General features: G+C 46.5%; 1 protein-coding gene and 1 long non-coding RNA gene across 3 annotated transcripts in view; one reads left to right on the forward strand and one right to left on the reverse strand.

Annotated features, from left to right (window-relative positions):
- LOC116070425 (putative thiamine transporter SLC35F3) overlaps positions 1-10864 on the forward strand; it is a 14333-nt gene extending 3469 nt beyond the window's left edge. The window contains exons 2-5 of the mRNA XM_031341840.1: positions 1462-1587; positions 3731-3923; positions 5692-5781; positions 9330-10864. Of these exons, the coding sequence (XP_031197700.1) occupies positions 1462-1587; positions 3731-3923; positions 5692-5781; positions 9330-9565 (645 nt within the window). The 3' untranslated portion in view covers positions 9566-10864. The remainder of the gene's footprint in view (positions 1-1461; positions 1588-3730; positions 3924-5691; positions 5782-9329) is intronic.
- LOC116070429 overlaps positions 5404-15042 on the reverse strand; it is a 24379-nt gene continuing 14740 nt past the window's right edge. For both annotated transcript variants that reach the window (XR_004110383.1, XR_004110384.1), the window contains exon 3: positions 5404-5769. This is a non-coding gene — a long non-coding RNA (uncharacterized LOC116070429). The remainder of the gene's footprint in view (positions 5770-15042) is intronic.

A 15042-nucleotide genomic window follows, 5' to 3' on the forward strand; every position in this document is an offset into this window, starting at 1 on the left:
CCCCCCCCCTCTCTCTCCCACCTTCCTTCCTCCTCTCCCTTCCTCTGGGTTCTCCTACATATCAGGATGCCATCAGATTCACAAAGGTAGCTCAAGGTGACCTACACAAGCCTCTATTCCCAGCTATGGGCGTGGCAGGCCGTGGCTCACTCTGTGTCTTAGTTGCTTCTCTTGTTGCTGAGACGAAGCTCCTGACAAAGGCAGCTTAAGGAAGGGAGGGTTGGCTGTGGCTCACGGCTTGAGACACACAGTCCCCCCCCCCCCCCACACACACACGGTGGGAAAGACACAGAGGCAGAATGCAGTGACTACATCTACAGCCAGGAAGCAGAGAGATGGAAGCCGGTGCTCAGCTCACTTTCTCCTCAGCCCGTGGGGTGACGCCACCCACTCACCCTACCTTCACAGACCCAGTAGACAGTCCCCCACAGACAGGTCCAGTGTTCCCAGGATGAGTCTAATTCCTCTCAAACTGGCAATGAGGATTAAACCACACACCCTGGGAATCATCATTACCCATTTAAATGTTAAGCCATATTTGTTATTCAATAGCCTCTGTTTAGACTCTTCTCCTATGCACCCTGGGGCAGATTCCTCTTAGGTCTAAAAAGGGTGAGTGTCACTAAGCCCCTGGTTCTTAAGCTAGGAAGCGCAGGAAACTTAAGTGTTGGCCCCTGAAGCTCAGCTGTCAGATGTTGCCACTAAGGTCAATTTTGAAGGGTCTTCTCCTCTCCAAGTTCCCTGGGGCTCTGTGAGCGCTGCAGCTGCTTCTGCTTGGACTCTGCGCGTGTTCTGGATGCCAGGACACTTTCTCCTTCGAGATTGCATCCTACAACCTGCACGTGCTAAGAACAGCATAGAGGAGAGACCCAGGGAAGAAACAGCTAAGGAGAAGAGAGGGGCCACACTTCAGGGTCAGGGTTTGATCTACAGCCCTCGAAGGACAGTGGTGTGGTCAGTCTCTACTGCTAGTGTGTCAAGTGAGGACAACTTCTGCTGTCACCACCATGAAGTCCGGACCCTGTGAGGTATCTGTAGAAGATAGGAAGAGAGCTCAGTAGTTCCCAGGTGCTGACTAGTTACTGTCCCTCAGGCCTTGTGATGACTGATGAACCTGTCCCCAAAATATGATCACCAATCTGTCAAGGCTCAGTGGCCAGCCTTGGCTGCAGCCTGAGACAAAGCCAAACCACCACCCTGCCTACCCATGCCTCAGCAGTTTGGTTCCGTCAAGCTTGGATAGGTGTCCTGTAAGTGCCACCCCATCAGGCACCTCTCCCTTCTCGCCCATGAGTCTTGGGATGAGACGTTGCTTTCTTCTATCTGGAAGAACCCATGAATAGAACTTTCTACCTCTTAAGCACTTACACCTCCTTCCAAGTTCAGACAATGTCTCCTCCTTCCAAGGCTTGACAATGTCTCCTCCCTCCATGCCTGACAAAGTTTTTCTCCCTCCCGTAGATCGTGGCCGCCATCCTTGCCATCGCAGGCATTGTCATGATGACCTACGCCGATGGCTTCCACAGTCACTCAGTCATTGGCATAGCCCTGGTGGTGGGCTCTGCCTCCATGTCAGCCCTCTACAAGGTAGGCACAATGAACCTACCTTCCCAGTAGGTTTTGGGGAAGCAGAGCTCTGGGACTCACAGCCTGTTGCTTCAGACATTCTGGATGGTGTGTGGGCTTCTAAGAAGAGCAGATATGTTCAGTATGCATCAAGAAGCAGACAGTACCAGGGCAGGGTCCAGGCAGCCAGCTGAGAAAGACTGGACCTCTGGACCCATCCGTGCTTGTCCCTAATGGGACATGGAGACTGGATTGTGTGTATGGCTTTGTCATATAACTCTTTGGCTGTGTGATTTGGGCGGCACCAAGTACTATAAGTCCATGATGGTTCAAACACTACTTGTGAAATAAATGCACAAAAGTATCTTTGGCAAGAGCTGGGCAGAGTGGCTTATGTTTTCCATGCCATCACTCACAGAGACAGGAGCATTGCCGCAAGCTTGTCTTGAGCTTTTGCCTCAGAAAAGAAAAACAAAGTTTTGATAAATGTCAGAAGTCATTGGAAAGTACTCCCTAAGTGCCAGTCTAGAGATAACAAATGACTGTTGCATAGCAGGGTGTCCTGCTCTTTCATCAATTCTGTCAGGCTCCATGCTGTCACTTCCTAGCTACCATCTCTTCCCCCTCCTCTCCTTTCCTCTCCCCTAGGTGTTCTCTCTCCTCCTTGGATAGAGAATAGAAGATGGAGATGCTTTCAGGGTTACAAAATGTCTGCACACTCACACATACACACACACACACACACACACACTCACACAGAGCCAATGATCACTTCCTCTAGCTAGGCTCCGCCCACCCCCAGGGATCATTTCCTCTAATTAGGCTCCACCCCTGGGTATCACTTCCTCTAGCTAGGCTCCACCCATTCCCAGGGATCACTTCATCTAACTAGGCTCCACTCCTGGGTGTCACTTCCTCTAGCTAGGCTCCACCCATTCCCAGGGTTCTCTGCCTCTAGCTAGGCTCCTCCTCCTAAAGCTTCCATGACCTTCCCAAACAGAGCCACCAACTGGGGACCACAAGTTTAAACACATAAGCCTACGGGGGACATGTCACCTTTAAACCAGAGCACCTGTCTAGAGGGACTACCTAGGCAGTCAGAAGCTCTTCGTTCCTTTTCCCGATCACCTGCATATATGCGGGGAACACGCCAGGCAAAGGAACCATGAGGACTAGATCAACTAGCCACTTGACTGGGCTCCTTGTTCACAAAACAAGTTGGATAGGGCCCACGGACATGTGTGAGTCCAGCTTCTAGCCACATAGTCACCTGTCCCTCGTCTCTCAGCCCTTTGAATATCAAAAATGATGTGCAAACAAGACCATTGCAGGATTGAGTCTAGTGCAGTTCATTAACACCCATGTCATTTCTACAAAGGGAGGGAAGATGGAGTGGAGACTAGCAAAGTCTCTCAATTTTGTTTCAGAGAAAACATCTTTGCAGATAAAGTCCTCTTTTGTGGGTGGTAATGGCTGTTTGATGTGCTGGTCACAGATAAACTGCTTGCCTTGCAAGCATGGGGTCCGAAGTTCAGAATCCCAGTCCTCTGTAAGTGCTAACTGGGCATAGCGATCCATCTATGATCCTAGTATGTGGAAGACAGCAATGGGAGACCCTACAACAAAGCTGGCTAGCTAAACCAACTAGATAGGCAAGCTCTGGGTTCAAATAGAGACTCTGTCCCAATATATAAGGCGGAAATTAATCCAGGAAGACACCAAAGGTCAGTCTCTGAGCCTCAGGCTCACTCACACACACACACACACACACACACACACACACACACACACACACACACACACACACACACACAGCACTGTCCTGGGTCAAGATCCATTTGGAGGCTCCAGAGAGGCTATGCAATCATGGCAGACAGTTCTACACATTCTAAGCATTGTGAATATAACATAGAATAGCTGCATCCAGTATATAGATCCATGACTCCTGGAGACAAGGTTTGTGAAGCTAGACATAGTTCAGCCTGAACTGCTTCTACACAGCATGTGGACTGCAAAACTCCACCAAGCTTTATCAGGCTTCACTGACAGACGAGGAAGGTCAAACCCAGTGGAACTATGATGCCCATCATGCTGGCAGCCCCCAGATTTCCACATAGGTGGGTCTGGGTTTATCCTCACCTCCCACTCTCTCTGTCTCTGGCAGGTTCTGTTCAAGCTGCTGCTGGGCAGCGCCAAGTTTGGAGAAGCGGCCTTATTCCTGTCCATCTTGGGCGTGTTCAACATCCTCTTCATCACCTGCATCCCTGTCATCCTCTACTTCACCAGGGTGGAGTACTGGAACTCCTTCGACGACATTCCATGGGGAAACCTCTGTGGGTTTTCCATTCTTTTATTGAGTAAGTAGCAGCAGCCTGTGCAGAAGCCCCAGCAGATAGCAACAGACACAAAAGGAAAACTCATGCTCCCTTGCTGTCCTGGCATTCTTACTCACTTTTCAAAGTCCTTGCAACTTCTTAAAAGAATAACATTTAAGGTTTTTTTAAAAAAATATTTTCTTGGGGGGGGGTGGCCTTAGAAGGTAGGGCTTGTAAAAAGGTGTATGCATTTCATTGTAAGTGTACAAGTGTATACTTACACTTACGAGTTTTGCCTGTATGTATGTGCACTATGTGATGCCTGTGGAGGCCTGAAGAAAGATCTCAGATCCCCTAGGACTTGAGTGAGACACAATGTGGGTACTGGAAACCAGTCCCGGTGTCCTCTGTGAGAGCAACAAGTGCTCTTAAACCCCAAGCCATCTTTTTATCCCTTATTTTTATTTTTGTTTACATGTACATGTGTGTGAGGGAGCGAGTATATGCAGGTGTCCATGGAGGCCAGAAGAGGCAGTCTGTCAGATGTCCTGGAGCTGGAGTTACCAGCAGCTGTGAGCTGTCTGATGGAGGTGCTGGGAATTGAACCTGAGTCCTCTGAGAGAACAACTGGCGTTAACTGCTGAGCCATCTCTCCAGTCCCACTCCTTGGACTTTAGGAGGACTTTGCAGAACTGTGGTCATTGTCATGGCAATTGTCATATATCAGCTGTCACTGCTGCTCTGAACAGCACAGTGGCAGTCTAGGGTTAGTTAATGTAACAGGTGTCCACGGGGCACTGCAAAAGTGTCTCTGTTCAGCAAGAATGACTAATTACCATTCTCATTAGCGCCTGACTGCTAGATAAAGGCTGCTGCTGGGGAGAAAAGTGACAGAGATGCCTCATGAGTTCATTCTAGTTTCATTTTGCCGCTGTAAAACAGACACGAAGGCCAAAAGCACCTGAGAGGAGGAAGGGGACGCCTCTGGCTGCACCTCCAGGCCACAGTCTAACACTAAGGAGAGTCAGGGCACAGACAGGAGCTTGAAGCAGAAACAACGGAGGAACACAGCTTCCTGGTTTTTTAGCTCAGTCACTGGGTCGCACTTAGCTAGTTTCTGAAGCCTAGGACCACCTGCCTAAGGATTGATGCCACCCACGGTGGACTAAGTCCTCTTAACATCAATTAACAATCAAGAAAACTGTCCCCCACCCCCACCCCACTGACATGTCCACAGGTCAATCTGATCTTGGCAATTCTTTAACTGAGACCCAAGAATAGGCTGTCAGGTTGACAATTAAAGCTAAGGGCACCTCACATCCCTTATTCAGCCATCCAGGAACAGAACCAACAATGAAGAACAGCAGCAACTCTTTGGTCATCTTTCTTCAGACCAGTTCCTTCAGGTTCTGAGACTTGTTTTTGTTTTTAAGATTTATTTTTATTTATTTATTTTTTATTATATATAAGTACACTGTAGCTGTCGTCAGACACATCAGAAGAGAGCATCAGATCTCATTACAGATGGTTGTGAGCCACTATGTGGTTGCTGGGAATTGAACTCAGGACCTCTGGAAGAGCAATCAGTGTTCTTAACTGCTGAGCCATCTCTCCAGCCCCTGAGACTTGTTAAAATGCTCCTCCTAATCCTAATACTGTGCCTTCAAGAAAAAATCTTAAGTTCAAGGAATGACAGGACTCCTTGTAGTGCCGGCCTCCTGACTGAGAAACTGGGGTCAAATGAGCCAGCACAGAGGTCAAGGACAGGACAGTTAAAGGTAACTCCAGTCTTCAAAATTCTCTATTTCAGCATTCAATATTGTATTAAATTTTGGAATCGCTGTCACATATCCCACGCTGATGTCTCTCGGAATTGTCCTCAGTGTACCTGTAAATGCAGGTAAGAATTGTTTCAAGGATCTCTGTCTCTGTGTGTTATAAACACACCATCTCTTAGGCTTATTTCACACACACACACACACACACACACACACACACACACACACACACACACTTTCACATAGCCACTTAACATCTATTATTACTGTGGCTGCTGCATAATGCATATTCAACCTCTGCATAGAAAGAAGACACGCCAGGAAGTGGTGGTGCATGCCTTTAATCCCAGCACTTGGGAGGCAGAGGCAGGCAGATTTCTGAGTTCAAAGCCAGCCTGGTCTACAGAGTGAGTTCCAGGACAGCCAGGGCTACACAGAGAAACCCTGTCTTGAAAAAAAAAAAACAAAAAAACAAAAAACAAAAAAACAAAACAAAGAAAGAAGACACATTTAGCATATGTAGTGTATATAGCCCTTTGTTGTATACACAGTCTTTTCCCATGACAGGTTTGTGTTGTTGTTTTAACTATTTTGCTGTATTTGAAATGGAACCAAGAGCCTTGTGCACACTAGGCAAGCTCCCTACCACTGAACTGTATTTCTTTCATCCTTTTTCAACATTCTGGTTTGAGACAGGGTACAGCTAATCTTGAACTCACGTCATACTGTAGACAGTCTTTGAGTTTACAGTCCTCCTGCCCAGCCTCTAGGATTACAGGTGTGTACCATCAGGCCCAATTCAGCAGAGAAACTTAAATGCCCAGTTGAGCCCAGAAAGTACAAGGCTGTCTCCATCCCAACAAAGAACAAACCTGGGGCAGCCTGGAGCAGGAAATGAGTGAATTTTTGCAAGTGACTTTCATGAGGAGAACTTGCCACATCGGGCAATCATGTGGAAACAAGTTGGCACTCCAGTGAGACAGGAATGTTATTTCCTTCTACCTCCTGGATGAGGGCCAGAACCCTTTGGGTATGGGAACCCACTTTATCCTGGGGCCTTGTAGTTGGCTCTTTGCCTGGCTGCTTTATGCTGGCTTGAGCTTGCAATTTCCTCTCCAGAATTTTCTGCCTCATACCCTGGCTCCTTGTAACATTGCTTCTGGACCCCTGATTCCACTAGAGAACTGGCTTTCAGGGACCTAGCCCCATATCCTATCCACAGTAGAATTTTCGGAAGCAAAGCCACTCTTGATTTTAGAGACTCTCCTGAAGTCTGGCTCCGCTCCCCGACTACCCATCCTATCCCACAGTTCTTTATCCTTGATCAGACTCTCTCAGGTGCCTCATGGCCACAGTGTGAAGAGACTTCAGAACACTAGGCACAGTCCAGCACTGCCCAGCCAATCCTAGATGTCTGAGGTCCCATTCATCAGCCCTTTGGTCAATGTGTCTCCTTACAATTGAAGGCTGTGCCTGCCCCTTTGGCTTCCTATTTAGAAGTAATGAAAACAATCCATAAGACAGTATTTCAGAGCTAGGGGTATGGCTGGCATGGTGGCACACCCCTGTGATAGCAATACTGAGGAAACACAGACAGAAGGCTTCCTGGGCTCATGGACCAGCTAGCCTGGCCTACTTAATAGGCTCTAAGCAAGAGAGAAACCCTGTTACCAAAACAAACAAACAAAATACCAAAAACAAAAACAAAAAAAGTAAATAGTACCCAAGAAACAATAGCTGAAGTGGCCCCTCATCTTCATAAATAGCACATATGCATGATTACACACACACACACACACACACACACAAATGCACACAGTGACAGACAGACAGACTGACTAACTGACTAAGAGGTACAGAAGGCACCTGAGCTCTACACAGCTGTCAAAAAACAGTCTAAACATGATAGGCTCCTGGAAGGCATTTCTTACCCAGCACCCTACAGCCATGTGTTTTAATTTGGTGTTTCACAGGGCCATAGTAAAAAGCATACCCCATACTAGTTTGGCACTGAGAGTTACTTTGGCCACATCCTGCAGCCAAAGATTAGTAAGGAACATTTCACATGGCTCAAGCGCAGAGCAGAGGATTAATCCATGTCAAAGGCAGGAATCCAGTTCCCATCAAGAGGAAGAAGGTGAGGACCAGTGCTCTGGAACTTGGCAAAGCAGAGTAGTCACCAGCCTGCAGGCAGGGCTTACCCTGGTGTCTGCTCAGAGGACCCTGGGTGAACCATCCCCAGCCAATGAATTAACAGTTGTCAGTGTCAAAAACTGAAATATTTCTGAGAGTCCACAGGAAGATTCTGAGAGGAACTGGTTTGGGGGTGCACTATTACCCTCTCATTCCTTCTCTGCCTCCCTGCCAGACAAAGTGGGGAGTTGGGGTGAGAAGTAGGAGGAGGCAGGAAGTTGCGGAAATAACAGAGCCTAGCCATGGCAGAGAGGAAAAGCAGCTCCCACCAGGGTGAGCGGTGGGCAGTTGCCCAGTTAGTCAGTAGTTTGCAGCCTCCAGTAGAAGAGAGAAGAGACCAATCTCCCCTCACTGCCCCCAGTTCCCTACAGCAATACTGTCCCCTGAGGCAGGTAAGCTTCTAATGGACTGAGTCTGGATTAGCCAAGGAGAGAAGGAAAGTTTCCCCAAACAGGAGAGAAGGTGCCTTCAACAGTGGGGTGCTCTGAGCACTGTCATAGCTGTTAGAAGGATTGGATTTTTACAGATGGATCTCAGTCCACCTCCCAGTTACTCCTGTCACCTGACTGCTCATCAGGACTGGTCAGGTGTCTTTAGTGAAACCCTTGAGAAAGGGGCATCACCTGAGGCTTAGAGCCTCACGGCAATCGATGGGCAGGGATAACAAGAACTCTTCATTACAGCTGGGTATGCCGGCATACACTGGCAACCTCAGCTCTTGGGGGGCAATGGCTTCAGGATCAGGAGTTCAAAGTCATCCCTAACTACTTAGTGAGTTCAAGGATAGCCTGGGCTATGTGAGACTCAAGGAAAAAAAAAACCAAGGTGTAGGGGGAGATGGCTGTGTGAAGACCCTTGCCACCCTGCCTGCTAACCCAGATTAGATTATTGGGATCTGCAAAATGGAAGGAGAGAAATGATTCCCAAAAGTTGTCCTTTGACCACACTGTGCCCCTGATACTCACAAGATCATATACATACACGTTAAGCAAGTAAACAAACAAATAAATTAAAATACATAAACAAAGCTTTTAAAAAGAAAATTCACAAATTGTATCCTAAAAGAACTGGGTCAGGTTTGCTTATCAAAACACATACACATGTAGTGAGATTAAATTATAAAATAAATGTCATGTACGACATCACAAATATTGTGAAAAGTACCAAAAATATAAATAAAAATATTTTCTTCATCACGAAACCCAGATCGCCCAGAATTAAATTCCCAGCATGTCTAATTTTACACATGGGCTCCCAGTTACCCATTATTTATTTTTCTCACACTCAAGTCACCAACTTACACTTGGGGTGCTGGATTAGACTCAGATGACAACACCTAAGCCCGAGGCTTCAGAGGAGACAGGTGTTGGGAGATTCAGCCGACCCCAGCCTGCACTAACAAGCCTCCTGCCCTGTTGGATGCTCAGACATATCACCACATCCACAGACTGAGTAAATGGTGGTCTGTCTCCCACAGTGGTCGATCACTACACGAGTCAGATAGTATTCAACGGGGTCCGGGTCATCGCCATCATCATTATCGGCCTGGGCTTCCTCCTCCTGCTCCTTCCAGAAGAGTGGGATGTCTGGTTGATCAAGTTGCTCACCCGCCTCAAAGTGAGGAAGAAGGAGGAGACAGCAGAGAGCAGCGGGGACTTGGGCACGGGTCCCCAGAGCAGGAGCAGAAGAGCCCGCCCGTCCTTTGCTCGCTGAGAAAACTCCTCTAGAACTCTGGGATGCCCCTATGGTAATGTTTTTGAGGTCTATTCCTGAGGGAGGAACCTCAGCTGGGTGAGGTGTACATACATGTACAGTTTTGGTAACCGCAGTAAGTTCTACGGTATTTATTGGCATGTCCAATTTGCTTGCACTTTTCCACGTCAGACCTTCCACTAAGGGTACCGATTCAAAACAGACAAGAAAAGAACCTCTCAGTGCTTCTTCAATGAATGTAAAGTGGGGTAAAATGAGCCTTGTGTCGGTCTCTTCGGAGGACAGGCAAGCTGGACAAGCCAGGGCAAAGGCTCTGCCTCTTAGCAATTGAAAATGACATTGTGCACTGTGATTATTTTTCAGCTATAGTAGGTCATATTTTGTTTTATACCAGAACTGTATACTTAATTTTAAGGAATCTCAATGAACCAAAAGATAATTGTCAGTTAATTTGGATGGGTGGATAGATGGATGAATGGATGGGTGAGTGGGTGGATGGGTGGATGGATGGATGGATGTGTGGATGGATAAACATATAGGTGGGTAGATTGTTGGTGGACAGATGGGTGAATGGGAAGGGAGAGAGAGGTGAAGAAAAGGATAATAGACATGAAGATAAATGGAGGACAGGCCTGTGCTGGGTCACATGATAGGAAACAGAACTCCGACCTAGCTGGTCTGGTCTCACAAGACCATGAGGAGAACTCAGTGCCTTCTACAGCATCTCTGTCCTATGTGAAGCGAGGTGACATTATATGTCACTAGCGCCGTCTTATAATTTAGATGTAGAAATCTTAAAAAAAAAAAACAAAACTCAAACTATATGTGTATATGTGTGTTCAAAAGTGACAAAGCTGGTGGCCAGTGCGTTTGGAGGGCGGTTGGCGGTGTACAGTATGCACTGCAGGTGCACTGTGTGGGAGGAACGGCTGGTGGCTTTTACTTCCAGACCAAGACTGAAACGTTATTTACTGAGTCTGTAAGCCTTTTAAAAAAACTTTTAAGCGCCGGGCTGTTTACTTACACAATTTAGGTCTGCCGGAGAATTCTATCTGTGATAGATCTGTACAGAGGGACTGGGCTTAGAGTTTACTATTTTTGAAGTTTACATTGTTACATATAAATGGGAACCTGATTTTGAAATGGTATCATATCCTAAAGGTGCATTCTGGAACCATGGAGTCTTTCGTTCCTGGGGGGAAGGGGTACTCATGACCTGAACTTTTTAGCCAATTATTATTCTCAGTTTCCATTACTTGTTTGGCCAAACAGATTAATAAAATATTTGAAACAAAAAAAAAAAAAAGAAGCATTGAGTGTGCTTTTGGTGCCTCCCGGTCACCTCCCACTAAGGGTCCTTGTGCAGCCTGCCTAGCTGCCAGAGGGAAGGTGGTTGTTGCTATGGTAACAGACATAGAAACTGTAAGTCTCTGGAGCTGAAGGGATGGATGGTGCAGTAGAAGACAACTCTGGTAAAATACCTGCTGTGTAAGCATGTGCACCCATGTAAACAGCTGAGCATGGCTAAATGCACATGCATGCAAGCACATACCCCTGTAACCGCAGCACAGTAAGGGGCAGAAACAGGAGGGTCTGTGAAGCTGTGTCTAGGCAGCTGTACCCACAAGCTGTGAGACCCAAGTGTCTTGTGCAGAGCTTCAGAGGGCAGGATTCCTGAAGACGGAGTAGGAGTCACATCACCCATGTCTCTGCTCCAGAAAGTCCAAAAGGGAGCACAGGTGGCAAGGCCGCATCCTGTCACCTCCACCACCAAGTACTTCATTTAACTCAGCCCAGCAAACATTTCTTCTATAAAGTTAGCCCTATACCTGCCTATAGCAAATGTATCTTCTCCTGTCAGCTCACTGAGTTTAAAAACGGAACTGGGGAGATGGCTCAGCTGTTAAGAGCACTGGCTGCTCTTCCAAAGAACTGGAGTTTGGCTCCCAGCATCCACAGGTCAGCCCACAACTGTCTGTAACTCCACTTTCAAGGGATCTGATACCTTTTTCCGGCTTCCACAGTTACCAAGCACACATGGTACACACATATGGATACAGACAAGACACCCCCAAACACATTCTTTTTTAATTTAAAGATGAAAAAAGATTGGGATCTCTTTCCTCCTAACCCTCTCAGCCCTCCTTTCTAGCCCAGGGACCTCTGGTGGCCACCCCAGGCTGGCACTCTGATGTGTGGCTTGCTCAGCCGCCATCAGAGAAGCTTCTTCGTACAGTAGAGGGGAACGGACACACCCACATCTGGACAATGTGTAGAGAGGGAGAGACTTTGAGCACTAGGTCTTAAATCAAAGCCTTCCCCTCATGACTCAATGACCTGTAAGGAGATGAAAAGATTGTAAGATCCAGGGATGATGGATGTCTCCAAGGAAACTGGACTGACAGATATGTGAACCCAGAGACTAGCAGCATGTACAAGGCCTGCACAAGTTAAAGCAAGCCAGAGTCCTATAAGCACTGAGAGGGGAACATAGACAAAGGCTCTCAACCCTAACAAGATGCTTTCTGATACCAGCAGGCCTTAGGGCAGGCATCATGCTCACCAGTAACTGGCCAACACAAATCAAAGACAGTGGTAATTTTGTAAACTCTTGGTCTCATTTTACTTTGTTTAGAAACCTTTTTGTCTCATTAGTCAGTCTTTTGCTTGTATAGATTGTTTTCCATCTTTTTTGTCTTTTCCTGGGGTGTTTTATTTTGTGTTCCCGGGGGAGGGGTGGGAGCATGGGAGTAGGGGTGGGATTGATTGCTTTTTAAAGAGACAGAGAGGGCATGAAGTTGGGTGAGTGGGGAGTTGGAGAGGATATGGAAGCAGTTGGGGGAGGGGAAAAACATAATCAAAATATATTGTATGAAAACATTTTCAATTAAAAAAAAAAAAGAATTGGAAGCAGGCACTCCATAAAGTATCTGCACACCTATACTCAAAGCACCATCATTCATGGGAACCGAAGGGTAGACATGAATGGGTGTGCGGCTGACAGGCAGAAGCTTGAATGGGTGGATTTAGGTATGTATGCATAAACAAAATCCAGTGTGCTCATACCGTAGTGGAGAACTATTCAACCTTAGAAATCAATAAGGAAGAGCTCACACCTGCTGCAATACCACTGTACCTGGAGGCGCTTGAGTAGTAGGAAGCAAGCCCAACACAAAAAGACAGGCGCCGTGTGACTCTACTTTTGAGATCCCGGGGATGGCCAGATTCAACCAGAAAGGAAGCTGGTGTGTGACTCACCTGTAATCCCAACACTCAGGAGGCGGAGGCAGGAGGATCACTGCAAATTGGAGGCCAGTCTGCTCTATGTAGTGAGCTCTGGGCCAGGCTAGAGTATCTCAGAGTCCCTGTCTCAAAAACAAACAAATAAAAAAAACAACCAAAGCTATAACACCCCCTGTGATGGTTTCAATATGCTTGGCTGTCCTGAAGCTTGCTTGTAGATTGACCTTGAACTTAGAGGTCTGCATGGCTGTCTTCTGCCGAAAGTGGAAAAGAAGAGTGTCTGCTAAGGACTGGGGAGGACTGGAGTTTAATGGTTCAGGGCTTCATTTTGGAAATGAGAAGGTTCTGGAGGTGGATGGTGGTGACAGCCGCATGGCTTAACACTTGTGACTTCAGGCGGAAGAATGGTTATATAGATATATATTCAGAATTTTTAAAGATGACTACAAAATACTGAAGGTATGGAGTGAAAAGGTTAAAACTCTGCTCTTTTTGGAATACCAGGGCCTGAGTTGAAGTGAGGGTAAAGTGGGGCATTTATTTTTGTAAAGGAGATAACCACAGAGTTTTAAGCTCTGGGGATACTGGGGAAAGATTATAACAGAAAAATACTATACCTGGGAAATATTTAAGAAAACTGATGGTACAGAGGCCACCCCACAGGGGAAGGACCTGCCCTCTAGAGGCTAGTATAGGCAGCACCTGCAGACCCACTCTGTTTGGGCTTCGGTGAGTGTGCAAATGCTCATGTGCATGCTTATGCTTGTATGTGGGTATAAAGGTATGCATGTGCATGTGGAGTACAGTGGTCGGTCTTCTGTGTTCTCCATCATTCTGATCTTGTGTATTTGAGGCAGGGTCTTTCGCTGGTCTGGGTCTCACTGGTTAGGCTGCCTGGTGAGCTCCAATTCTTGCAGGAATCCCTACCTACCTGTAATAATGGAATAGTAGAATCTAGCTTTTCTGCAGCAGCCTCCTCTTCTTTTACACATGGGGCAAGCACCTTACTAAGACAAAGTCTGTGTGTGAGTCTCGGGCTAAGAGACAATCCCTGGGCCAGGATCTCTCCCCTGGGGAGTGAGTTAGTATCAAAACGTGCATTGGCATTGACTTAGTGTTTCTACTGCTGTGCTGAAACATCATGTCCAAAGCAACTTAAGGAGAAGGTGACTTGTGTTAAGCTTACAACTCAGAAAGAATCACAAGGCAGGAGCCCAGAGGCAGGATGATTAAGGATAGAATAATTTAATGGATAAGTGACTGATAAGTGGATAGATAATTATTGTTAACTGGCATAGTCAATAGATAAACGATCACGAGGGATGAGAGATAATGGATAGACAGACAAACAGACATAAGCACTGTACCACTGAGCCATGTCCCTGGCCCAGTTTCTTTCTCGTTTTTGATTTGCTATTCCAAAACAAGTCCCTAGCATTGCTGTGGGTTCAAGCTATGCTTGCTAACTTACCCCTTTGGGAAAACCCTATTAGAGTCATTCTTTCGGGGCAACCTCTAGAAAGCCCTTCTTGACATTCAAATTTGGTTTCAGGGAAGAGCCATGTACCAAGCCAGTCCAGCCCATCAATGCATTGAACCAGAGCTAGACTAAATAACTGTCATCTAGTCAGCCCCAGAAAGATGGAATGCAGGAAACTAGGCTTATTCTCATAGTCATTTGCCTTCAACAGTCCAGTCTATTAGGGAAAATAGCTATATGCAGCACCTTACAAATAACAGTGTCTCAGATAGCCCCGGCTGGCTTCAATGATTTGTAGCAGTGGAGAACTCTGAAGTCCTAAATCTCCCATTTCCATCTTCTGAATGCTGGAATTATAGGTGTCTGCTACTTTGCTAGTTTAGTTTATATAATGCTGGAAATTGAACCCAGGAGTTCATACACACTAGGAAAGCACTCTACCAACTGGGCCATGTATGAAGCCCCATCACATTTTATTTTAAAGGCCATTTTGGTGGAGTGGAGATTCTCAGGGGCACATCTCAAGCCTTTACTTCTCTGAAATTCCCAAGCCACATATTAAATGCCCTAGCATCCCCAATAAATATATCACACTAATATGTACAAAGTTGTTCTCGATTTCTTTCAGATCTCTTATCCCTGTATCTTCCACATCTTAAGAGATCATAAATATATCTTTCCTGCCCAAAGCTTTAACAGAAGTAAAATACATTTTCAGAAATTTTAGTTTCTTGAAAATCAAGGTAGTGAGCAC

This window comes from Mastomys coucha, unplaced genomic scaffold (genome assembly GCF_008632895.1).
Source record: "Mastomys coucha isolate ucsf_1 unplaced genomic scaffold, UCSF_Mcou_1 pScaffold22, whole genome shotgun sequence".
Taxonomy (NCBI): Eukaryota; Metazoa; Chordata; class Mammalia; order Rodentia; family Muridae; genus Mastomys; species Mastomys coucha.